General features: G+C 41.8%; 1 protein-coding gene across 4 annotated transcripts in view; it reads left to right on the top strand.

The window, feature by feature from the left end:
• The window catches only part of KAT2B (lysine acetyltransferase 2B), a 103,702-nt gene that overhangs the window by 21,682 nt on the left and 57,058 nt on the right, over window positions 1-24,962 (top strand). For all 4 annotated transcript variants that reach the window (XR_006818046.1, XM_046002739.1, XM_046002740.1 and 1 more), the window contains exon 2: window positions 10,287-10,413. Coding sequence is in view for 3 of the 4 variants with exons in the window: in XM_046002739.1 (XP_045858695.1) it covers window positions 10,287-10,413 (127 nt within the window). In the remaining variant the exon portion in view is untranslated. The remainder of the gene's footprint in view (window positions 1-10,286; window positions 10,414-24,962) is intronic.

Here is a 24,962-nt window from a genome sequence, read left to right on the forward strand (position 1 = left end):
TTTTCAGGGAATTTTCTATTTATTTGGAAAAAGTCTCGTTTGTTCTGAACAAAAGACATGAAAGTCTACTTTGTGAAAGCTGCTGGGATCCCAGGACTCAGTGGGGGAAGCAAAGTGAGCCAGTTCTGAAAGAAAAAGTCCTTTATTCAGTTTTATTTGTGAGTGTTTATTGTTGAATTCATTAAGCACTTCTGTCACAAGTAGCTAAAATAAGTGTGGTTAATATTTGGGATGTAACAGTTTTTGTTAGTAAGGGCAATACAAGATTTTATTCTTCCAAAATCTCTCTGCCATGAGATCTGTGACCCATTTTCAGCCCTCCCTGAACATGGCCATTCTTCCCTGTCGTGTTAAGACAAGAAGGGGAATAAAGTTTTCTTTCTGGGCTGATTACTCTAAGTCTGTTGCAATAGCGAAGTTAAGATTTATATCTTTAAAAATCTATATTGTCTTCTTTAAGAATTGTAGGCTTGTTACTTTTTGGCTTGAACCTCAGTAAAGGCTTTTAAGAGCAACCCCATGGGAAGAAAAGTTTTGGATCCTTGAAAATTCTTAAATGTGGTTTGTGATAAGGATGTGTGGTTTCTGCCCTTCCTCCCCCACAACTGATCTATACCAAGCCTCTTTTATTGTCGTTGGAATTTTTCTGGAATTATGATTTCCCCTCAGATGAATTAATGTTAAAGAAAATTAGCAAGCAACCCATGAATATGAACTTTAGAGAAGAATATAAAGTACAATGTGAATATTCCTTTTCCTCTCCCAGTTTTGCCCCCCCCCCCATAAGTATGTATCTGTCTGGTTTCTCTGTGTATCCAAATAATACATGTTTAAATTGCTTATTCACTAATTAAAAAAAAAGAGATAGTGGATTACACTTTGAATTATTCTATAGTTTGGTTTTTCAGCCTTTTACTAGGACCTGCAGAGGTTCCAAGTCTACACAGTTAGCTCTATGGGTATAGGTGGTATCATAGTCTGTGGTACCCATCTACGTAGCTTTTTTTTTTCTGAATCAGAGAGAGAGAGAGCACAAGCAGGGGGAGCAGCAGGCTTCCTGAGGCGGGGACTCGATCCTGGACCTTAGGATCTTGACCTGAGCCGAAGGCAGCTGCTTAACCGGCTGAGCCACCCAGGCGCCCCCCAATCTATGTAACTTAGTAAATTCTTTCCTTATTGATCAGATTTTACCTGACATACATATTTCTTTTGCTCTAATAAATGGTATTCGAATATCATTGAGCACATGTCAGTATGTCTGTAGGAGAGCTTCCAAGTAGTGCCCTTCCGCCAAAGGGCATGAACGTGGCAGTGTCTCTTCCCACACAGGGGATGTGAGGCTGTGTGCTTCCTCACATCTTGGTCAACTGTAGATACCAGTGTCGACCTTTTTTTATTTATTTCTTTTTGCCAGTTGAGTTAGTCGAAGGAAATATGCCACAGGGCTTTTAATTTTTCATTTCTCCGTTACTAGTTACTTGGACCATTTTGTTGGTTTATGTGCCTTTAGCATTCATTTTTTTTTTTTGGAATCCTGGATTTGCAAATTTTTTCAATTAGACCGTGCCTTTTTCTTAATGTTTTATAGATGATCTTGATATATTCTGAATGTTAATACTTTGTTACATATGTGGTAAGTACTGATTATGGAACTTACAGATTAATTTCAGGAGAACTGTTAGGTTTACAATATGGTGTCTTCCTGTCATGAATAGTGCATATTCCTTGTTGCAGTGAAGAAGTTCATCTAATCTTTAGTAGAAAGATATAGTTTTCTGTATCTAGATCTTACTCATCTCCTTGAAGATTGGTCCCTAAGTATTTGATGACTTTTGCTATTAGGATTTTTTTTTTCCTATTAGTTTCTAGGTGGTTATTGCTGAGAAAGAGAACAGTTCTGAGTTTTATATGTTGATCCTATTATCCAGCTGATTTATTTATTTCTTTATAAATTATGACAATCTCTAAAGATTGTATGCGAATTTTTATAGTTTTGTGTACTTCCAGGACAATATATTTTTTTAAAAGACTTTATTTATTTGACCTAGAGAGAGAGATCACAAGTAGGCAGAGAGAGAGCGCGGGAAGCCGACTCCCTGCTGAGCAGAGAGCCCGATGCGGGGCTGGATCCCAGGACCCCGAGACCATGACCTGAGCCAAAGGCAGAGGCCCAACCCACTGAGCCACCCACGTACTGCAACCCCTTTCAGGGCAGTATTGAACAGTGGATGTATTGAGGCTTCCTTGTTTTGGTAACTTTAATAGGAATGAGGTGTCTCTCTGTTTAGTATAGTGTTTATTTTCAAGTTAAGATAATGTTCTTCTATGACAAATTTACTATTTTTAAAATCAGAAATTGATATCGAATTTTATGAAAAGCTTTTTTGGCATCAGTTGTAATTATTTTTTCTTAATTTGTTAATTGATTAATTTGTTTGAAAGGACTATCTTTGCATTCTTGTAGTAAACTTTACTTAGTTATTATGTGCCAAAATGCATGATTTTAATCGTGTACTATTGTATTTAATTTACAGATATTTTATGTCAGTTTTTTGTGTGTGTGAGATTGGGCTAGTGACTTTTTTGGTGTTTTTTGCTCTCTTTCTGTTTTTGCGTCTTTACTGGATGACTGGATTCATAGAATGACGTGAGTTTTTCATCTTTTTCTAATGCTCTGAAACAATTTACAATAAAAGGAATAGTGTGGACCCTGGCTGTCCAGTGGGGTAGCCACTAGCCACAGATGACCATTGAGCACCTGAAACATGACTAGTCCGAATTGAAGTGTGTGGTCATATATGCCTTGGGTTTTGAAGACTTAGCATAAAAAATACGTAAATTGTTTTATTAATAATGTTTTTATTCTGATTCCATGTTAAAATGATAATGTTTTGGGTGTATTATGTTAAATAATTTTATTATTTACTTTTCTTTTTTTACTTTTTAAAATGTGGCTACTGGAAAATTAAAAATTTTACTTATTTACTTATTTATTTTTAAAGATTTTATTTATTTATTTGTCAGAGAGAGAGAAGAGAGAGAGATGGGTAGAGGGAGAAGCAGGCTCTCTGCTGAGCAAGGAGCCTGACAGGGGACTCAATCCCAGAACCCTGGGATCATGACCTGAGTCAAAAGGCAGATACCCAACTGACTGAGCCACCCAGGTGTCCCGAAAATTAACATTATATTTATTTTGGCTAGATCTTGAAAGTTAACTGGAACTTACCTATAAAACCATCTGATCTTAGGACTTTTTTATATCTTTGACTACCTTTTCATTATCTTCTAGGGTTGTCAGAAAACTTTACTACCTATTAAATGAGGTTTGATAATTCCTGTTTTCCTAGGAAGTCACTTGTTTCATCTGGTTTTTCATATTTATTGATATAAAGTTCTACAGAGTACTTATTTTATTTTTTATTTATTTATTTTTTAGATTTTATTTATTTATTTGACAGATAGAGATCACAAGTAGGCAGAGAGGCAGGCAGAGCTGATGCTGGGCTGGATCCTAGGACCTAAGGATCGTGACCTACGCCGAAGGCAGAGGCTTTAACTTACTGAGCCACCCAGGTGCCCCCAGAGTACTTATTTAGTTATAAATCTGTAGTTTTTATCTCCTTTCTCACTGTTATTTTTTCTCTGCCTTCATTAGAGTGTCAAGACTTTGTTTATTTTAATGGTCTTTTCAAAAATCAACAATTTATTATACTTGTTAGGTATATTATATTGCTCGTTGATTTCCCTAAATTTTTTTTTACATTAGTTCCTTTTGTCAATTTTTCTTGAGTTTATTTTGTTACTCTTTTTCTAGATTATTGAGTTGAATGAATAATTTGTTTATTTTTAATCTTTGCGTTTCCCCCATAAACGCATTTAAGGGTATATATTTTTGCCTAAGTGTTGCCTTGATCGTATCTCATAGATTTTGATATATTGTGTTCTTTTTTTTTTAACTGTGTTCTTGCTAGGTGATTATGTATAGGGAACCTGGCCATCTCTTTCTCTTTACTTCTGTTGAAATGAAGTATCCACCAAGATCACCCAGTAATCCTTTGGATGACTTCCCACTGCGCTTACCTATAGTGGAAATGGAGCCAGTTTATTCTTTGAGGAGCATAACTTTTTATATAACTCATAAGCTCTCTAGTCTTTTGTTCAGTAAGAGCTATAGTCTCTTGCCTAATGATTGGGGCCAATATCCTCAAACTACTTCCATTGGTTGCAACCTCTTCAAGTCCTTGCGTTAAAGTACTAACTGTCATAGTTCATCATGATCTCACTGTTGACCTTAACAGAGTTCTCCTTGCATGTTATCGTTATCAGAGCCACAATAATCTTTATTACTACTTCCATTAATTCAGCATCTGCCTCCATTCATTGCTTAATGCCCCCAAACAGTCCTGTGAGATAGGTTTTTTTTAAAATCCACTTTATAGATTGGGAAGCTTGGTGGGGTTAGTAATTCACCTAGGTTCACATAGGAAGTGTTGCAGCTAAGATTCGAAACTGTATTTCTGTAGTTCCCAAGCCTTTTCCTCTTGACCATGGCACTGATGCTGCCTGCTGTCACCTGGAGCTCTTCTGCCGACCTCAACCTAAGCTGAAACATTTTGCCCACCCACCTTTTGCCTGCATTCCTTCACCTGTTGCTGCTGTGAGTTGGACGAGGGCAGGATGTTGAGGGGCTGAGGAGAAAGATTTAAGAGCCCTTGCAGGAGTGCTTAGCAAGAATGTTTTCTCAGAGTTTCCTGGCAGTCTCTTTTGTGATGGCGGATAGTCTCAAACTTCACGTCTTTCCCCTGGTCCATTTTCTCTGTCTCTGGCCTCTTTGCTCCTCCGCAGGCTGAGAAAGGCACTATAGCCTGAAAGAAAGTTCTAGTTCATAGGTTTTGCTGCTGGAAGATCTTGTCTCTTTCCACACGACTATTTGGGAAGATTTCCAGGAATCTATTTACTGAGCAGAGCTTAAGAGGAATTGGTGTGCATCACCTATTTGATTCAGTCCCAAAGTCTTATCTCTTCTAGGCCAGTGGTTCTCAACCTTTCTCTTTTAATTTAGGTTTAATTTTTAATATAAATACCATGACTTAAAAAAGCAAGGGACAGGGGCGCCTGGGTGGCTCAGTGGCTTTGAAGCCTCTGCCTTCGGCTCAGGTCATGATCCCGGGGTCCTGGGATTGAGCCCTGCATCGGGCTCTCTGCTCCACGGGGAGCCTGCTTCCTCCTCTCTCTCTGCCTCCTCTCTGCCTACTTGTGATCTCTCTCTGCCAAATAAATAAAATATTAAAAAAAAAAAAAAAGCAAGGGACAAGCAGAGATCTATAAATGACAGGCTCAAAAAAAGGGGGGGTGGGGAGTAATTCTGCAATGTATATGTTTATAGTGATAATTTTAGAATTTTAAGCTATACATGTTCTTTTATCCCCTTCATAAAAATCCTAGAAAATTCTGACACAGAGAAGGTGTTAACCTCTCTCTTTTCTCCTCTGTCACCCTGTTTCAGGAGAGTATCACTGGTCTCAAATTCCATAAAAATGTTTTGGAGAAAGCAGGCACCTATATATTTAACTATGCATGAGGTGAGGGGTAAAAAGTATGTTCCAAAGCACACACATGCTGTTCTTCTTCAGAAATGAACTGTTCTTCCCCTTCCTCTCATCCCATGTGAAGGGTCCTCATCTGTATAAATCTTCCTGACATGCTCCAATTAGTGTGTGAGTGTGTGTGTGTGTGTGTGTGTGTTTAAGATTTTATTTTTGGTAATCTCCACATCCAAGGTAGGACTTGAACTCACAACCCTGAGATCTTGGGTCACATGCTTCACCAACTGAGCCAGCCATGCACTCCAGGTGTGTGTGTTTTTTCATGGGTCCATTACTAGTAACCCTTCCTTTTAGATAGAGATGCTCAGCTTTGTCTACACATTGGCATCACCAGCTCAAGAAAAATACTGATGCCTGGGATCTATCCACAGAGATCCTGAGTTAATTATTTTGCAGTCAGGTGTGGGTATCAGGCTTAACGGAGCTCCCCAGTAATTTTAATATTAATTCCAATATGCCTCTAAGGTTGAGAACTGCTTAACCGACTGAGCAACCAGGCGCCCTTAGATTTTTATTTCTGCAGAAATTTGTTGTGTCCGCGGTGTCTGCTCCTATGATGGACATGTAGTAGGGGCTCAGTTAGCATTTGCAGAATGAATAAATAGTGTGAGAGAGAGTAGGAAAGTTTCACATTCTGTCTACACTTTTCCCTCTGCATTCTTTCCACCCCCTCCAAATACGGAGAAAACACTCCCTGTTAGCACTGTCTTCTGAGGTAATCCATTCCTAACACAGTGTTAGTGAAAAGCTATGGTATGAGCCCATGGATTTCAACCCCAAGCATGATACGGAGTAATTTCTTACCTCAGATTTACCTTATCTTAGACTCAGACTTACCTTAGACTCAAACCTTTGAGCCAAAAAGTGGTGTTTTGTTGAGGTTGATGGCCCTTGTAGAAGTGGCGTGTAGAGGCCCACATGCTTTCTGGTTGATTCAGAACAAGATGGCTTCTCAAGCTTCCTTGGAAGGAGGAATTTCATCTCTGGGTCACGGTCTCTCTGAGAATCTGGTATTACAAATACTGGCTGTGGATGTGTTACTCTGTTCCATACAGAATTCCTACCAGTTGTCCTGCTTGCCCGTCGAATACCTGCCAAAGGAGGAGACTTAGCCTGTGGTTGCTAATGTGCCCAGATGGCAAAGACCATCATGTTTGTCAGAAGCTAATGCGGTTACCTAGATGAATGAGGACAGATTCCCAGATTACATAATTCCTTGGGGTTTTGAGCTGAATTCATTACCCAGCTGACTCCTAGCCTTAAAGTTAATCTTGGGCCCTAATATGTATTGAAACTCTTAACTAGACAACTTGGCATCTTTTTGGTAATTCCAGGGGAATCCTGTGTTCTCTTGGTGAGCCTTGGTTAAGGTATTGGAGTTCTTTTCCATCTAGATATTAAAGAGATTTATAAATTCAGGAATGTATGAATAATTAATGTGCTTCCCTGTGTAACAGAATATATATTTGATCCTGGAGTGGAGGTAAAAAATGAAAGGAAATAGGATGGTTTGCTCCTGTAAGTTAGTGACAGAAAAATGGATGCCTCTGTGAGTAATGGCAAAGGAAAAGAGAAAGTGTGGAGGCTTTATACACACGGAAAGGAAAAAAAAAATAAAAAAAGAAATGAGTTTGAAAACATCTGGCCTCGTGTCTTTGTGTTCTCTTCCTATACCCATTTCAAGCCCAGAGGATCCTGTTTGGGAAAGGAGAGATGACGGGTCATGTAACCAAGCTGAAGTCCTTCTAATTGCCTGTGAGACCTTGTAGGATTCCTCCTACTTCCAACTCAGCTCTTTCCTTTGCTCACTTTGCTCTATCCATGCTGGTCTTTGCCATTTGTTGAGCAAGCCAACCACTCTTGGCTCTGACCTGCCTGTTCCGTCTGGGATGATGTTCTACCATACATCTAATGGCTAACTCCCTCTGCTCCTTCAAGTCTTTGCTTTATTGCCACTTTCTTAAAAAGGCCTACTTAAAATTTCAGATTCTGCCCTACCCGTCCCCAAGTCCCCTTTCCCCATCACTTTATCTTTCTTTCCATAGTGCTGTCACTTTCTAACATACTGTATAATTTGTTAATTTGTGTTGCCTGTTTGCCTCATTCTCACCATCCCAAGGACAGGATCTTTATTCATTCCCTTCCACACCTAGCAAAAGTACCTGGCAGAGTGTAGGCCTTCAAACATAACTCAAATGAATGACTCAGTATACATTGTAGTTCTTTGGCTTGGAACTTAGTTCTGCAAACTCAAAGGTTTTGGGCCATTGCTGCTGTTCCTTCTAGTTTTGGTCTGCTGTATGTAATTAATTTGTTGGGACTGTTATCATCATTTTTCCTTCTCTAGCCAAAGGCTTTTTTGGAAGGGGCAGGAGGATCAGACCAACTGCTCAGAAAAGCCAGAGGCTGTGTGAGACCCTTGAAGTAGATATTCCACTGCTAGGAGAGGAGTCCCCAAGGTGAGTGGTTTCCTCCATCCCTACAAAGACTATAGGCATGCATGTAAGTTCTCGTGAGAGTCCTTCTCAAAAACATGGCCCTTGAGAACTTTGCAATCTCTGAAGAAGTGGATGGCTCATTATAGGGAATTTCAAGGTCCAGTTCAGCTTAATAACGAGCACTGTGGTTAATCTTCAGGTCCTGATGCCTTGGCCAAACAGAAGAGGGTCACTTGAGCTACTCACGGGTGGTTGTGCTACCAAGTTGCTGTTTCTGGTCTTGCCTTCTCTATCCTCATTGCGGTAACATGTGAGAAGCAGTCAGTTTGGGCTTGCCAAGGATTCATAGGGCCCAGCTTATCTTCAGAAGTGTAGGGAACTTATCTTCAGAAACATATTTTCCTTTCACCTTGGCCTTCTTGCCTTGCCAGCTATTTATTCTTTCCTTCCTTACTCTCTTCGATGTACACACACTTCAGAAACTGTCCCTGCCTTGGAGAATTTTCTGTATGAAGTTGAGGTAGCAGCCATTCTGTCATTTTCTACACATCAGACTTCTGCCAACTTCAGCCATCTGCCACCGGGTTTGGGGGTTCGGGGGCTGCGGGGCTGGGAAGCAGGGAGAAAAGACCTGTGATCAAAGATCTAACACAAAGCCCAAGCACAAGAATCTGTACGATTTGTTTCGTTAGAACAGCGCTATTCCGGAGAAGTAGAATGTGAACCGCCTCTGTCATTTTAAATGTTCCAGTAGCCACATTTAAAAAGTAAAAAAGAAACCAGTCAAATGAATTTTCCTGTCTTTTATTTAACTCTATGCATCTAAAATACTAATATTTCAAACAGGTAACCAATGTGAAAATAACTAATGAGAAGTTTTTACATTGGTCTTTTAAATCTGGTACATATTTTATATCTGCAGCACATTTCAGTTTGGACTAACTATATTTCTTTTTTTTTTGAAGATTTTTATTTATCAGAGAGAGTGAGCACAAACACAGGTAGAGTGGCAGGCAGAGGCAGAGAGAGAAGCAGGCTCCCCGCTGAGCAAGGGCGGTTGGCTTGCTCAACCCTGAGATCATGACAGACTGAGCCACCCAGGTGTCCCAAGGACTAGCTATATTTCAAGGGCTCAGTGCCACCTGTGGCTAGTGGCTACCATATTGGACAGTGCACACAGAAGACTCTCACCCACAGTCAGCTGTGTTACATTTTATTTTATTTTATTTTATTATTTTTTTAAAGATTTTATTTATTTATTTGACAGACAGAGATCACAAGTAGGCAGAGAGGCAGGCAGAGAGAGAGAGGAGGAAGCAGGCTCCCTGCCGAGCAGAGAGCCCGATGTGGGGCTCTATCCCAGGACCCTGAGATCATGACCTGAGCTGAAGGCAGAGGCTTTAACCCACTGAGCCACCCCGGCGCCCCTACATTTTATTTTTATGATTGAAAATTGTTGACATCTTTCTATCCTTGTCTTCCACTTCACACCCAAGACTCCACAAAAAGGCTAAATCATAAATCGTATTCACTGATCTCAAAGATGGTAGGGAAATGTGAAGCGTAAGGAAGATTTCTAGTAAGGATTGCTAAAATAAGAAATACTGGTATTCTGGTACAAGGAACCTGAGAGGTATCAAGATGGAAACCCCTGACTGCACAGTGAGGCCCTCTCCATCTTGTAGCTGGGAGCCTACAAAAGACTTGGAGGAGCTAGCAAATGTAGCCTCGAGCTGGGTGTGTCCCTCCTCATTTCCTTGAGGTTGATAACTTCCTCAGTTTCATGGATTTTCTTCCTGGTTCATGGGGCAGAGTTGTAGCTGGAGCCTTCAAGTATGCAAGGCTCGGTCATGGCGGAGGCCCCAGCCAGGTTCCAAGGACCTCTGGACAGTCTGGCTTGTTGCCTTGGCCAGCTTTATGGATGCGCTTTCTCAGAACTGACCACTTCATGGGCATTTGCTTGGGGCCAGTGGTATCAAAGGGCATGTGTCCGCTGTCTGAGCTGCAGTTCTCAATTCCAGCCAGCAGAAAGGAAACCAGCAGAAAGACATTAAAATCCAAAATGTCTAGATCAAACAACGACTTTGCCTTTTTCTATTTTTATTTTTTGTGCATATGTAGGGAATTCTGAAGTCGGGAGTGGGGAGGGTAGCTGTCCTATAACTAGTGGGTATTGATCTCACGGAAAGCATTGAGTCCATTGCTGCCTGTTAAATAATTTTTATCTCTGTTCCTTTTTTAGGCTGAGGAGTCTTGTAAATGTAATGGCTGGAAAAATCCCAACCCTTCTCCTACTCCCCCCAGAGCTGACCTGCAGCAAATCATTGTCAGTCTAACAGAATCCTGCCGGAGTTGTAGCCATGCACTAGGTGAGTTCCTAAATATCTTCAAGGGAACTGTAACGATGTCACTGTTGCCTGAAAGTTCTAACTTACTGAATTTCGTGGGTTAGCCGTACTTGCATGCTGTTTGCCCCTAGGTTAACAACGGAGTCTGTTTAGTCTCCAGAATTTGCGAGACAAGCCCTGTGCTGTTTGCACTGCCTTCTTACCATCTCTTCGCGTTTTCCAGCTGGATTGGACTGGGAGATTACCAGATGAGATGAAACTGAGCTAGCTGGTATAAAGTGTGCCAGGTTCTGATTCATTCCAATCAGGGCCTGAGGGTCTTTGATCTCCAGGATAGAAAGCTCGACCAGCTGTTTTTTTGTCTAATTGTTACTACTACTACCACTACTGTTATTATTATTATCATTTTCTGATTGTCTGAACTTTTTTTTTTTAAGATTTTATTTATTTATTTGACAGACAGAGGTCACAAGTGGGCAGAGAGGCAGGCAGAGAGAGAGGAAGGAAAGCAGGCTCCCTGCGCAGCAGAGAGCCCAATGTGGGGCTTGATCCCAGGACCCTGGGATCATGACCTGAGCCGAAGGCAGAGGCTTTAACCCACTGAGCCACCAAGGTGCCCTGATTGTCTGAACTTTCTGAAAGTGCTTCATTGTATCCTTGTATTCTTTAGTTTTCTGCTTCTGGTAGCTCTCTGTCCTCCGGGTTGTGTTTGGTGAATGTTTACTTGTGTTTTCCCTTTCAACCTTCTTATCTATCCCTGCAAGATAATCATTGTCAGTTTGGCAAGAAAGACTCTGCCAGAGTTACTCAACAGGACTGTGCTAATATGTTCTTGTCCTGATACGAGTTTTAAGTTAAAAATTTTTAAATTTGGTTTGGATAGATAAAAGTTAACGGTAGTTTTCCCTAGATATTAATATTCTGATTCATACAGGATCAGCTTGGGCTATTCTCCTTTTCCACCTTCAGTTACCCAGTCTCCCAAAGAACGTCTCTGTGTCCACTTTACTGTCCAGGGCTGCTCCTGGTAGAACATTCTCACCGAAGTTGCTTACCCCCCTGCCCCGACCATTTCTAAGTTGGTGCCTTCTTTTGGATGTCCTCTCTCTTTCAAGCTGCTTGGTGATATCAAATGGTTCAGTGTCAGCCTTCAAGGTAGCATGGTGTCAGGTCGAGTCTGAAATTTTATTTTGTACTCAGCTGGAGAGTATTTCAGTACTTAGAGAGTAGAAAAGTAGATCATGTGATATTCCCAGGAAGTTACTGCACTGGACTAACCTTCTGAGAAAGGACAGAGAGAACCTTGATCTCACGGAAGAAATAAACGCACCAATAATTACAGCACCAATAATTACGGCATCTAAAATAATGTAAGTTCTGATCTTTGAAACAGCCGGTACAAAGGAAGAATTCCAGAAGTCACAGAACACCTTTGCTTATAACCTAGCTTTTTCACAATTGATCCCCGAGCCAGTGCCCTTTAGAATTTGCCTCAGGAAATATGATGCAATATGAAGCTGGCTCAGAAACTTCTTAAGCACTGGGCTCCAACTGTATTTGGTATTGATTGGGAAATCCGATTATCCTACATCAATTAACATTTAAAAACAGAGTTCTCTTTCTTAGCTGAGCAGATTGTCTCCATTCTGAGCATGTAAACAGACATGAATGCCCAAAGGCAGAAATGGCCTTTTACAAAGAAAAGCCAACTTTGTTCTCCTTTACATTTCTTAACAAGCTTTGAAAACAAATATCCTTATTGGGTGATATATAATCAAGAATGGAAACAACAACAAAAAAAGTACTTATCCTTTGACCTGGCAAATCCCTGCCAGAATATTAACCTACCTATAAATTAAGCTGTGCCCTCAAACTCAAAGAACAGTTAATTACAGCCACATTAATGACATTAAAAAACTAGAAAAAACCTAAATACCCCAGTAGGAGATAATTGCTTGAATTATGAAAATCTATATAATAAATTCAGTATGGCTATTAAAAATGATATATTTCCCAATATGTAAAGGCATTCTCAACATATTAATAAATGAAAAAAGCAAGTCATAAAGCTACTTAATTGGAAGTTTTATAATTTAGGACTAAATTAAGGCTTCAACAGCCTGATTTCAGATCTTGGCTCTCCAACCAGTCACTGTTGGGGCATGTTATTCATCTGCCTGGAGCTCCATTTTCTCAGCCACGAATTGAAGTTCATGTATTTATCTCATAGAATTGTTGTGAGGCTTCAGTGAGATAAAACATAGAAAAACTTGAGAACAGTACCTGGCAAATTATGATGCATTACTCTTAGCTCTTTTTTGTTAATAGTCGTGTTCCCATTACTACCAGAGTTCTTTCACTTCAGCCAACAGATAGGAATTCTAACCAGCTTAAGTAGGAAAACGGTGTTTATAAAAAGGTACCGGGAGCTCCCAGAAGCTGAAAACAATGGGAAACCCAGTTTCAGTCTGGTCCGGGGAATCTCAGAAGCATAAATTTGTGGGCCTTCTGTCCAGGACACCCTGATGGGGTGAGCTCCATCGGCCCCTGTCCGCATGAGTAGTCCATCCCTAGAGGATGGGATCTGATTGGTGTAGCATCGGTCACGTGCCCAACCCTTGTTGCACCCTTAGGGAACTTCATGAAAGGGTGGTCATTCCCACACAGGCAAGCTGGCTTAAGAACAGCATCATGGGGGGCGCCTGGGTGGCTCAGTGGGTTAAGCCTCTGCCTTCGGCTCAGGTCATGATCCCAGGGTCCTGGGATTGAGCCCTGCATCTGGCTCTCTGCTCAGCAGGGAGCCTGCTTCCTCCTCTCTCTGTCTCTGCCTCTCTGCCTACTTGTGATCTCTGTCTGTCAAATAAATAAAATCTTAAAAAAAAAAACAACCAAACAGCATCATGAGTATAATCTCATTTTATCAGTTTAGAAAATATGACATATATTTTAATATGTACGAATAGGAGCAGCTCTGGTGGGATCATGTTGAGTTGCTGACAGTGCTTTTTCTCAGGGTATTAAGGTTTATAGGTGTTTTAAAAATATTTTCCCCCTCTCCTCCCTCCCCCATCCCATTCCTTTTCAGTCTGCTTTCTTAAAATTGAAACGTCTGTGCATTTTCAAGCTCTTGAAATTATTGGCAGAATGCCATAGTTTATTTATTGGTCTTATTATCAGGGCTGTAGAAAACGTTTTTTGGAGGTTATGCTTCCTCTCAACCACACCCCTCCACTTAAAAAAAAAACTTTTATTATGGAAAAGTTCCCACATATGTTAAGTTAGAAAGAATAGTTTAATAGGCGTCCTGTACTCATCACGCAGCTTTAATAATTAAAATTTGCCAATATCCGGAGTGCCTGGGTGGGTCAGTGGGTTAAGAATCTGACTCTTGGCGCGCCTGGGTGGCTCAGTGGGTTAAGCCGCTGCCTTTGGCTCAGGTCATGATCTCAGGGTCCTGGAATCGAGTCCCCCATCGGGCTCTCTGCTCAGCAGGGAGCCTGCTTTCCTCTCTCTCTGCCTGCCTCTCTATCTACTTGTGATCTCTCTCTGTCAAATAAATAAATAAAATCTTTAAAAAAAAAAAAAAAAGAATCTGACTCTTGATTTTGGCTCAGGTCATGATCTCAGGGTCCCGGGATCAAGCACTGACTCAGGCTCTGTTCAGCTCTCTGTGCCAAGAGAGTCTGCTTCAGATTCTTTCTTTCTACCTCCCCTCCCCCTGCTTGCTTGCTTGAGCTCTCTGTCTCTCAAACAAACAAACAAATACACTAATTAACTAACTTTAAATAAAAATTTGCCTGTTTCCCTCCCCTTCATTTTTTTTTTTTTTTTTTTGGCCAGAGTATTTAAATCAGGTTTCATGCATATTGTCCTCTTTGCGCAGATTACTTCTTAAATATTACCAGCAAAGTAGAGGTTAGGGTATAGGGAATTCTGTTAGGCTTCACGCAGGTCTGCATCCTGGGATGCACTTAAATTTGCATACACTGTCCTGATTTCCAGTCACTTTGCTGGGTATGGTGAATTCAGTCTCCAGTGATCATGTACATAAGTCAACCTGGAACATTCACCTTCAGGCTTCATGACTGAGGCCATGTCTGTTCTGTAGCTTTGCCTTTGGGTACTCTTTGGTTCAGCCATACATTTTCTCTTGACAGTGAGCTCTGGTTTCATGTGGTCTCCTGGAGGTTAACTTCCATGTGTCCTTGGCCTGCCGTCATTGGATACTCCTCTGTGTCTTCTGGGTATAAAGCATTCAGTTTTATGTTTTATAAATTGGGAATTAGGAAGCAAGAAATCTAGGCTGGGCTCAGTGGTTTACCAATCTCTTAACTTCTTTGTAGTTTGGTGTCTTCGTCTGCAGAGTGAAACGGTTAGTCTAGATCCGTGCTGTCCAATGTTAAAGCCACTTGCTGCATGAGCTATGAGCACTTGAAATATAGCTACTCCAAATTAAGTTGAGCTGTAAGTATAAAATACCTGCCAGATTCTGAAAGTTTCAGTATGAAAAAAAGGGAGCTATCCCATTAATATTATTATTTGTTGAAATGATATTTTAGGTATATTGAGTTAATGACATATATTATTAAAATTAATTTCACCCATTTCTTTTTTCAGTGTTGCTAATGGATGACTTAAAATGACACATATGGCTCACATTATATTTCCTTTGGTTAGCACTGGCCTAGAGCTTTCCGGTCCCCTCTCTGAAACTGTTTCTTATTTGGGATTGGTACAGTCAGGTTCAGTTTACAGAAATTTAACAAAGGGTCCTAACACAGCCCTTCAGTGGCCCAAACATTTCTCCTTATTTTAGTAGTAATAAAAATTCCTTCTTCAGGAACTGCTTATTTAAATAACAATCTGGTTCTGTGATATGGAAGGAGGAAAGGCCATTGTGATCAAACACGATTGGAATTTTTTTTTTTTTTAAAGATTTTATTTATTTGTTAGAGAGAGAGAGAGAGCAAGCACAGGCAGACAGAGTTGCAGGCAGACACAGAGGGCGAAGCAGGCTCCCCGCTGAGCAAGGAGCCCCATGTGGGACTCGATCCCAGGATGCTGGGATCATGACCTGAGCTGAAGGCAGCCGCTTAACCAACTGAGCCACCCAGGCGTCCCCGATTGGAATTTTTGTTGTCATGTTGGAGTCCATTGTTCTGAACTATGCCAGGACGTACTGATTATTAAATTTGACTAGTGATAGTTCTTTGCAGTTGTATATGGGAGGTTTTTTTTTTTTTTTAAGATTTTCTTTCTTTCTTTCTTTTTTTTTTTGACAGAGAGAGATCATACGTAGGCAGAGAGCCAGGGAGAGAGAGGGGGAAGCAGGCTCCCCGCTGAGCAGAGAGCCCAACACAGGACTCCATCCCGGGACCCCGACTGAGATCATGACCTGAGCCGAAGCCAGAGGCTTAACCTACTGAGCCACCCAGGCGCCCCAGTTTTTGTTTTTTTTTTTTAGTGCCATCACTTTTTCTGATAAACACAGACACATAAGCATGGGTCATGTATACACTTATATTTAAACATTGCAGTGGTAGAAATTGACAGGTGCCTCCCCCCACCCCCAACCCCTGCCCTGTGGTTATGTCTGCTTACCTGCTGATTTACAGTAGAAACTTTCTAAGGAAAGTAAAGACTACCATGGACCAGTTACACTAGAGCTTATTACTTTCTTGACTAGGAGTAGGTATGAAGGGACTACGAGTGTTTTTCTCATGGACTGTTTCAAACATTTAAATCATAAGTAAATCATTTTCTTTAGCCTTACCCATTTGCATAGACCTCTACCACTTAATCACTCCTAGTTCCCATTTATATTTATACTGGGCAGATGTGGCACAGCCATCCGAGTCAAGTCATCATATTTCTCTTGGCTGGGTGCCCTCTGTTTTTGTTTTGTTTTTTTTAAAGATTTTTTTTAAAAAATATTTTATTTTTAAGTAATCTCTACACCCAACATGGGGCTTGAACCTACCACGCCAAGATCAAAAGTTGCACTCTCTCTCAGCTGAGCCAGCCGGCTGTCCCCGTTTTCACTAATTCCATCTTTTACACGTGGGGTTTAAAGTTGTCAGGAGCTGTGAGTCTGGGACAGCAGGAGTTAAGTGGGTAAATCTGGTAATATTTGTCCTCCTCACTTGATGTAAGTTACTTTTCCCTACCTTCCTTGGGTCATGAAGGCCTGTTGACTTTCTCTCCGTATGCCTCCTTCCAGCCCTGCCTGAATTCAGGTCTCTTCTCTGTGTTCTTTGATTGTATATGCAGCAGCACCTGGAGTCCCCAGTTCCATCCTTGTGCACCTGGCTTCCCAAGAAAGTAGTGGTCCAGTCTGATCTAAACATTCTCCCGTTTAGCCCCTCCGAGCCTCCCACTCTCCTCCGGATGACGTCCAGCTTTGGCTGAGCCTGCAGGATTGTTCTGGCCTCTACGGTCTGGCCTTTCCCCCAACCATCTATGCTGCATTTTGGCCACCAGGCTGCTCCTTGTTCTTGGCATGTTCTTTGCCTTTTCTCCCACCTCTGCTGTAGACCTGGAGGCTCACACCACCTGCCCAGCATTTCCTTCATTCTCTAGGGGAAGCCTTTCACCTCCAACGTTTGACTTGTCTAGAGCTTGGTAGAGAGAAAAAAGGCTTTCTTGGGGCTGCATTGCAGTGTTTGTTCCTTGCATCACTATAATTATTTATAATTATATATATAAGATATATAATAAATGATTATATAATCTGTAATTATATATAATTTATAATAATTCATTGTAGGTTTTCTGTAGTAGACTAAGGTTAAGGACTGACTTTTTCTCTAGTTCCTAATCTGGTCTGTTCTTGGGGCATAATTTGGCTTATTCCTTCATTGATAAACACTCACTGAATTCAGGAGTACTAAAAAGATGACTGGTTGCATTTATTTGCAGGGGAGCTCTCACAGTTTATAGTCTGTGCCTGCCCTGTGCATAACAGTAGCTGCTAGTCTCCTGTGGCCGCTGAGCTTTTGAAATGTGGCATGAACTGATACGCACCGCAAGTGTAAAATGCACGCTGGTTTTGTAAAATGACAAAAGAATGTACATTATTAATAATTTTTTACATGAGTTCATGTTGAAATGAAAAATCTGGTGTGAAGTTAAATAAAATATATTAATAAAATTTCATCTATTTTACCTTTCTAAAAGTGGCTGCTAGAATATTTATATGTACATTTGTGGCTTATATCCTATTTCTGCTGGACTGAACTCATCTAAAGGGCTCTTAATCTTTAACTTCTCTTTTTCTCCATCCAGATCTGAGATTTCAAAAGAGGAAACCACTTTTAAGTGATAAACTTTGGCACGTTAGTCAATTCAGAAGGTTTCATTGAAGGAATTTGTTTTACCTCTTTTAGCTTTGACCTCAAATTCCCATGAGCACAAAATGTGTTTGAACATTACAAGGGCTGCGGATGCCGTGCTGTTTGCTTTCTTTCCAGTCCAGAGGAGCAGAGACGTGGTAGCGGCCTGCCCAGCTGCTGCCTGTTCACAGTGCAGGGCATGTGAGGACTGGCAGGCTGTCCTCAAGAGAAGTGCAGGCCAGTGATCCACGGGGCCAGAGCCGAGAGAGGGTCCCAGCATATGGTGACAGTTTGCTTCCTGTTCCCAGCAAGGCAACAGCTGCACCGTGATCCTTGGCAGCAGGCGTTTGGCAGGTCTCCCTGGGGCACCCTGGGCCTTTGCAAGTCTGGCACAGCGCTGAGAGGTGCCAAGGTACATCCTCCTGGAGTGAGAGAAAGAGAGCAGAACCTCCCACAGTCTTCTGGCTCCCACCTTCCCTCTGCTTCCCTCGGCCCTCTACACATGGGGAACACTGGGTGAAGCCATGGGTGATGAGAAAGAGTGAGCTTTTCCCACAAGTCAGGGGTTGGCCAGTTTGGGGTAATGCTATCCATGCTTTGTACCGTACTCTCGGAAGACTATTTGAAATGAAAGCAGGGTCCTTTCTATTTGATTATTCAGTTCCAGGTGGATGGAAGATTTAAAAAAAAAAATCAAACTTACGGAAAAGTCATGAGAAAAGTAACAAAGGACATCCCCAAAGCAAAATCCCATTTTGCTCACATTTACCTGTTTGTAGCATTATGCCCTATTTGCTTTTTTTTTTTTTTTAAATATATGTGTGTGTGTAGTTCTATATATTTTTTTTCCTGGACCATATGAACTTAATGTTGCATATACATCATGGCCTTTTCCCCCTACATACATTGTATATTTCCTAAAATCAAGGATATTCTTTTACCTAACCTTAGTTCAGTTACCAGCTTAAGTAAATTTTAGCATTTATGTCATATTTTAATGTACTGTTTGTATTTTATCAGTTGGCCCAAAAATGTTCTTTATAGCATATTTTCCTTCACAGTTAAGCATCCAGTCAGGAATCACATGTGTGGTTAGTTGTCATGTGAAGGAAAACAGTGTGTCTACTCATACTCAGAACCTTTCCAGAATACTTCTGGCGCCAAATGTGTGGGGTTTTACACACGAGCAATTCTCCAGCTCTCCAGTGGACAGCTAGAGGGTATCTTGCAATTTCAAACTCACTTCTGCACTGCCTGTAGTTAGTGCAGACCCCACAGGTTAAAGGCTCAATCCCTCTCCTTCCTTCACTTCCGATGCCAGTTGCAAGTCCCAGTTTTACCTGTGCTTCTGACCAACTGGATGTAAACTGGGCGATTCCGACGACCCCTTCCTGGGTTTGGATAATTTTCTAGAGCAGCTCACAGAACTCAGGAAGGTTTACTTATTTGATTACTGGTTTATCACGAAGAGATGCCCAGAGCAAGGCAGGGGGGAAAGGAGCATGAAGTTCTAAGCACCTTTCTGCAAACACCAATTTGGAAGTTCTCCAGACCCTTTCTGTTAGGGTTTGATGGAGATCACATTTTGTAGGCATGATTGACTATTTGTGATTTGACTATTAGTGATTAATTCAGCCTCCAGACCACTTCCTATCCCCACCGTAGGTAGGAGAGGTTGGGTTGAAAATTCCAACCCTTAGTGACTTCTTTGGTTTCCCTGACAAACAGGCCCCATTCTTCAGGGACTTGAAAAGGTCATTAACATAAACTCAGGTATGGTTGTAAGGGACTTGTTATGAATAACAAAAAACTTCTTTCATGTTATTGCTCTCATTACTTCTGAAATTCTGAGGGTTTTAGAAACCCAGTGGCAGGAAAAAAAAAAAAAAAGCACTGTGCCATGAATAAAAACCAAATATATATTTCTTTATAAGTTGCAGTATCACAACAGGTCCTTGTAGTTTCCTTTAATCTGGAACCGTTCCTCAGCTTTTTTTCTGTTTTGCTTTGTTTTGTTTTGTTTTTGGTCTTCTGTGACCTAGACATTTTGGTGGAGGAATGTTTTAAGTTTTAAAAACAAACCTGTTAAAGAGCTAGGAGAAAACACATTTTTGTCATCGTCTGTTCAGGAAGGGAAGACCTTTGCAAGCAAGACCTTAAAGAAATGCCAAGCGTAGATTGGACTTTATGAAAAATTTAGAATTCCTTTACAGCCTACCCAAAAGCCCAGCAAAATCCGGGAGCATTTACAATGAATAGGACAGACTTAAAGGTCTTTCAAGGCAATAAGAAAAAGACTAAACATCCTAAAACACAGGCAGGGGATCTGAAAGTAGTGCCCAAAAGAACAAATACAGATGGCCAGTAACCTGAAAAACAAACACCTTCAAGGGCATTCCAGTGAATGCGAATCAGAGGAGCGGGGACTCATTAATTTTCAAGATTGATTCAATTACTGAGAACGATTCTTCACTGTAGGCAAGAGTGGGGGAAGGCGCTTTCTCTCACACGGTTGGTAGAGTGTGCATTGATGGGGACTTCACTGGTGGAGGAAGGTAAACCAAGCAGTATATCCAAGCGCTTGCTTTATTTATTTATTTATTTAAAAAGTTGGTTCTGTTTTTTTAAAGATTTTATTTATTTATTTGACACAGAGAGAGTGAGAGATCACAAGTAAGCAGAGAGGCAGGCAGAGGAAGAGGGGGAAGCAGGCTCCCGCTGAGCAGAGAGCCCAAAGCAGGGCTTGATCCCAGGACCCCAGGATCATGACCTGAGCCGAAGGCAGACGCCTAACCCACTGAGCCACCCAGGTACCCCTAAAAGGTGTTATTTTTAAGGCATCTCCATACCCAGCCTGGGGCTCAAACTCACAACCCTGAGATGAGGAGTTGCACGCCCCACCGCCCAAGCTGGCCAGGCGCTCCAGAAGCTTTAAATAGCAATAAGTTCATGTTATGAGTTCTGCGGCAGATGAACTGCTGTAGATTTGTACATTATAGTTGACAGATTTTGAGTTTTTATTTTTTAGTTTTTAGTCACTAACTACGCGAGAGAGGCCCGTTCTTTAGGAAAATACGTTTTAGATAATTGAAGGTAACCTATTAGCATCAAAAAGGTTTCTTTAGAAAAGATTAAAAGAAGGGTTTCTTTCCATGAGGAGTGACCCTTTTTAGTTAAAAATGAGTTACTGGTACAATAGCTAGTTTAGCTTGGTAGTTAGAGTGAGGTGCTCCCGGGTGTTTGCATGGGTTAGGGGTGATTATGGGCTCCTGAGGAAGTCCTGTCTGTTTCTGGTCAGCAGGTCCGGAGACTCCGTGTTTGGATTTGGTGGAAGTGGGCTCATTTGTAGAAAATGGTGTTCTAGGGGCACCTGGGTGGCTCAGCGGGTTAAAGCCTCTGCCTTCAACTCAGGTCATGATCCCAGGGTCCTGGGATTGAGCCTCGCATCGGGCTCTCTGCTTAGCGGGGAGCCTGCTTCCTCCTCTCTCTGCCTGACTCTCTGCCTACTTGTAATCTCTATCTGTCAAATAAATAAATCTTAAAAAAAAAAAAAAATGGTGTTCTAGGAAGAGTACCCTGGGCTCAAAGAACACAGTCTGGGGGTTTCGGTACTCTGGGCTTGAGATCCCAGTGACCAGCAAGGTAGGAACAGGGAAGAATGGTGACTCTGGGAGACAGTGAGGAAGCTTACTAGAATCCGGTGACTGGGAATGTGCAGGAGGTAAAGAATGTCCAACAAAGGAATGGATGACAGGCTGCTTCTCACAAGCAGGGCTGGCAAGAGGGAATTGCCATCTTGAGGAGGGCGGTGAGGATTTTGACCCTAGGGTGGCACACTGATGTTGAACTGGGGAGGTTGTGAGGTAGTTGGTGGTGTGGATGTGATGAGAGGAGAGAGCTGACAGCTAGGTAGAGACTGGAAAAGGAGTCTTGGTCAGAAGGGGCCCGTAGGTGGAGAGTGTGAGCACCCAGTAGGTCCATACGGTGAAGTATTTATACAGTGCAGACATGACTGTCCTTGTCTAGCTTTCTTGTTCCAGGGAAGCTTCTCTTTCCTAGCAGCTTGTCCAAACCTCCTGGCTTCTTGTTGTTGTTTGTTTTGTTTTGTCTTCTCCCCCTTCTCAAGGAGATGAATCACCCCTCTACTTTCATCTGTCTTCCCCCATCCCATTGTTTATTCAAGGGAGCTTAACCCTTTTCATGTAGTAGTATCCTTCTGCCTCAGTATACCCCCTTGTACCTCAGACGCCCCTTTCTTTTATTCTCAGAGGAAGAGATACCTACACTCTTGTGTTGCAGAGGTTAGCCCCATTTGTCCAGTTCCACCTTTCCCTCCCTCCTTCTGGGTAACTTGCTGTTCTGTTTGTCCCTTCCCCCCAGTCTCCAGCTCCTTAGTTCTTTGTGCTTTGGCTTACACACAGAGCTTTGAGGAGATCACAGACTTCATTATACAGAGAATCAGAAGGAAATGAACTTCCTCAGGTCTCACTTCTTAGGCATTTCAGTTTATCTAGTCTGCTCTTCAGAATATGCTGGAAGATGTTTACACACAATGCTTTCCAAACTGTGGAGCCACCCAACCACAAGAGGAGGGGATGCCCCCCACCAACTTCTCCTTCTGAAAAATAGGCATTTCCAGCTTTGTTTTAACCAGAGTAGCTCTTTCTAGTTCTGATTAAGAATTCATTTGGGTTAAGTGTTTTGTGACTTAAAGAAAATGAACTACTGTTTTAAAAAATAAATCATGGGGACACCTGGGTGGCTCATTCGCTGAGTGTCTGCCTTTGGCTCGGGTCATGATCCCAGCGTCCTGGGATTGAGCCCCGCGTCAGGCTCCCTGATCAGCAGGAAGCCTGCTTCTTCCTCTCCCACTCCCCCAGCTTGTGTTCCCTCTCTCAGTGTGTGTCTATCAAATAAATACATAAAATGTTTAAAAAATAAATAAATCATGGCTTGTACTTGCATGAGTTAAACCCACTTACGTTAGCACCTTAGTTAGACTGTTTCATACTGGGGTGAATCTGAAGAAATTGATGTTATATATATATTTTAAAGATTTTATTTATTTATTTGACAGAGAAACAGCAAGAGAGGGAACCCATGCAGGGGAAGTGAGAGAGGGAGAAGCTGGCTCCCCTCTGAGCAGGGAGCAGAATGCAGGACTCTGGGATCAGGACCTGAGCCAAAGGCCGACTCTTAAACTTAACTGACTGAGTCACGCACGCAACCTGAATTGATGTTATATTGTGAACTGATTGCTTTCATGGCTTATCACTGAAAAGCAATTAAACATTACAAGGCAAAAATAGTTCAGTAAAATTATTTCTGTAAATAACTGACATAAAAATTTTGACCTAGTTGTCTCCAGAATGAGGCTCGTGTCCCAAAGGCTTCAGACTGACCTCAAGGAAAATTTTGCAGACTTAAAAAAAAAGAAAAAAAAAAAAAGATGACCCGTGCAAACACTCTACTTAGAAGGAAGTCTAATTTGGGGCCTCTTTTAGGAAATGTTGAAGTTCCATATTGGATAGCCAAGTAGAAAGGAATAGATTTGCATTTTATTTTTTCACATGCACACACACACATATATATATATATATATATATATATATATATTTGTACTTTCCCCATGATATGTTACTTAGTTTCTGAGAGACATTTTAGTCAGTTACTCTATTTCTGTTTGGTAATGTAACAATACAGTGTTGGTGTTTTCACATTTAGATGTATGTACTAGATTTATTCCATAATATCTAGGGCAGACAGATCACCAAATTTCCTTTCTTTCCTCTTATCTTTAAAAATGCATGTAGAGGGGCCTCTTGGTGGCTTAGTTGGTTAAGTGTCTGCCTTCGGCTCAGTTCATGATCCCAAAGTCCTGGAAATGAGCCCCATGTTGGGCTCCCTACCCAGTGGAGAGCCTGCTTCTCCCTCTCCCTCTGTCTGCTGCTCTGCCTACTTGTGTGCGCTCTCTCTCTCTCTCTCTTTCACAAATAAAGAAATAAAATCTTTAAGTAAAATGAATATAGTTATGTGCACATGATGCCTATCACCAATATCCCATGACCTTGGGCCCATCACTCTGCCTTTCCATCTTTCTGCATGAAGAAGGAAATGAAAAGGGGGTGGCTTCTACCCCCCCCCACCCCCGGTTCTGAGTTCTTTAACCTGGCTTCCTGGTGGACATTTACAAGTCCCAACCTCTTAGTATTTAATCCTCTTGACCCTGAAAATGGTTTTGATCGGGTATTTTATTTTTTTATTATTTTTTAAAGATCTTATTTATTTATTTGACAGAGAGAGAGCGCAAGTAGGCAGAGAGGCAGGTAGAGAGAGAGGAAAGCAGGCTCCCCATAGAGCAGAGAGCCCGATGCAGGGCTTGATCCCAGACCCTGAGACCATGACCTGAGCTGAAGGCAGAGACTTAACCCCCTGAGCCACCCAGGCACCCTTGATCGTATATTTTAGTTTGTACTCTCTCAGAAGCAGATTCCAAGACAAGGATTTGAATATAACAAGTTTATTGGGGGGGGGACACCTGGGTGGCTCAGGGGGTTAAAGCCGCTGCCTTCGGCTCAGGTCATGATCCCAGGGTCCTGGGATCAAGCCCTGCATTGGGCTCTCTGCTCAGCAGGGAGCCTGCCTCCCCCCACTCTGTCTCTCTCTGCCTGCCTCTCTGCCTATTTGTGATTTCTTTATCAAATAAATAAATAAGAAATAAAGAAGTTTATTTGGCATGAAGATAAGGGATTAGAAAAGTGAAATGAGGCAGAGAAAGTGGCCAATAAAGGGTGAATTACTGAGCCAGCTCCCACCTTGGGTGACTGCTACTTAGTTTTGTGGGGGGGGGGGCGGAATTTAGGAGCCAGTTATTAAAAATGAGGGATCTGGTTTGTTTGTTTGTTTGTTTTAAAGATTTTATTTATTTATTTGACAGAGATCACAAGTAGGCAGAGAGGCAGGCAGAGAGAGGGAGAAGCAGGCTCCCCGTTGAGCAGAGAGCCCGATGCACGGGTCTCAATCCCAGGACCCTGAGACCATGAACTGAGCTGAAGGCAGAGGCTTAACCCACTGAGCCCCCCAGGCACACCTGGGGTTTTTATTTGTAGGCTAATGTCTTAGTTTTGGGTTGAAGGCTGCTCTTAAGGGGCAGGTAGGTGGCAGAGCAGATTACAATGGTAGGAAAAGCCCTTAGGTAGAGAAATAGAGTTGCTGGTAGTTGGATGCCGGAGGTACATC

This window comes from Meles meles, chromosome 4 (assembly GCF_922984935.1).
Source record: "Meles meles chromosome 4, mMelMel3.1 paternal haplotype, whole genome shotgun sequence".
Classification (NCBI taxonomy): domain Eukaryota; kingdom Metazoa; phylum Chordata; class Mammalia; order Carnivora; family Mustelidae; genus Meles; species Meles meles.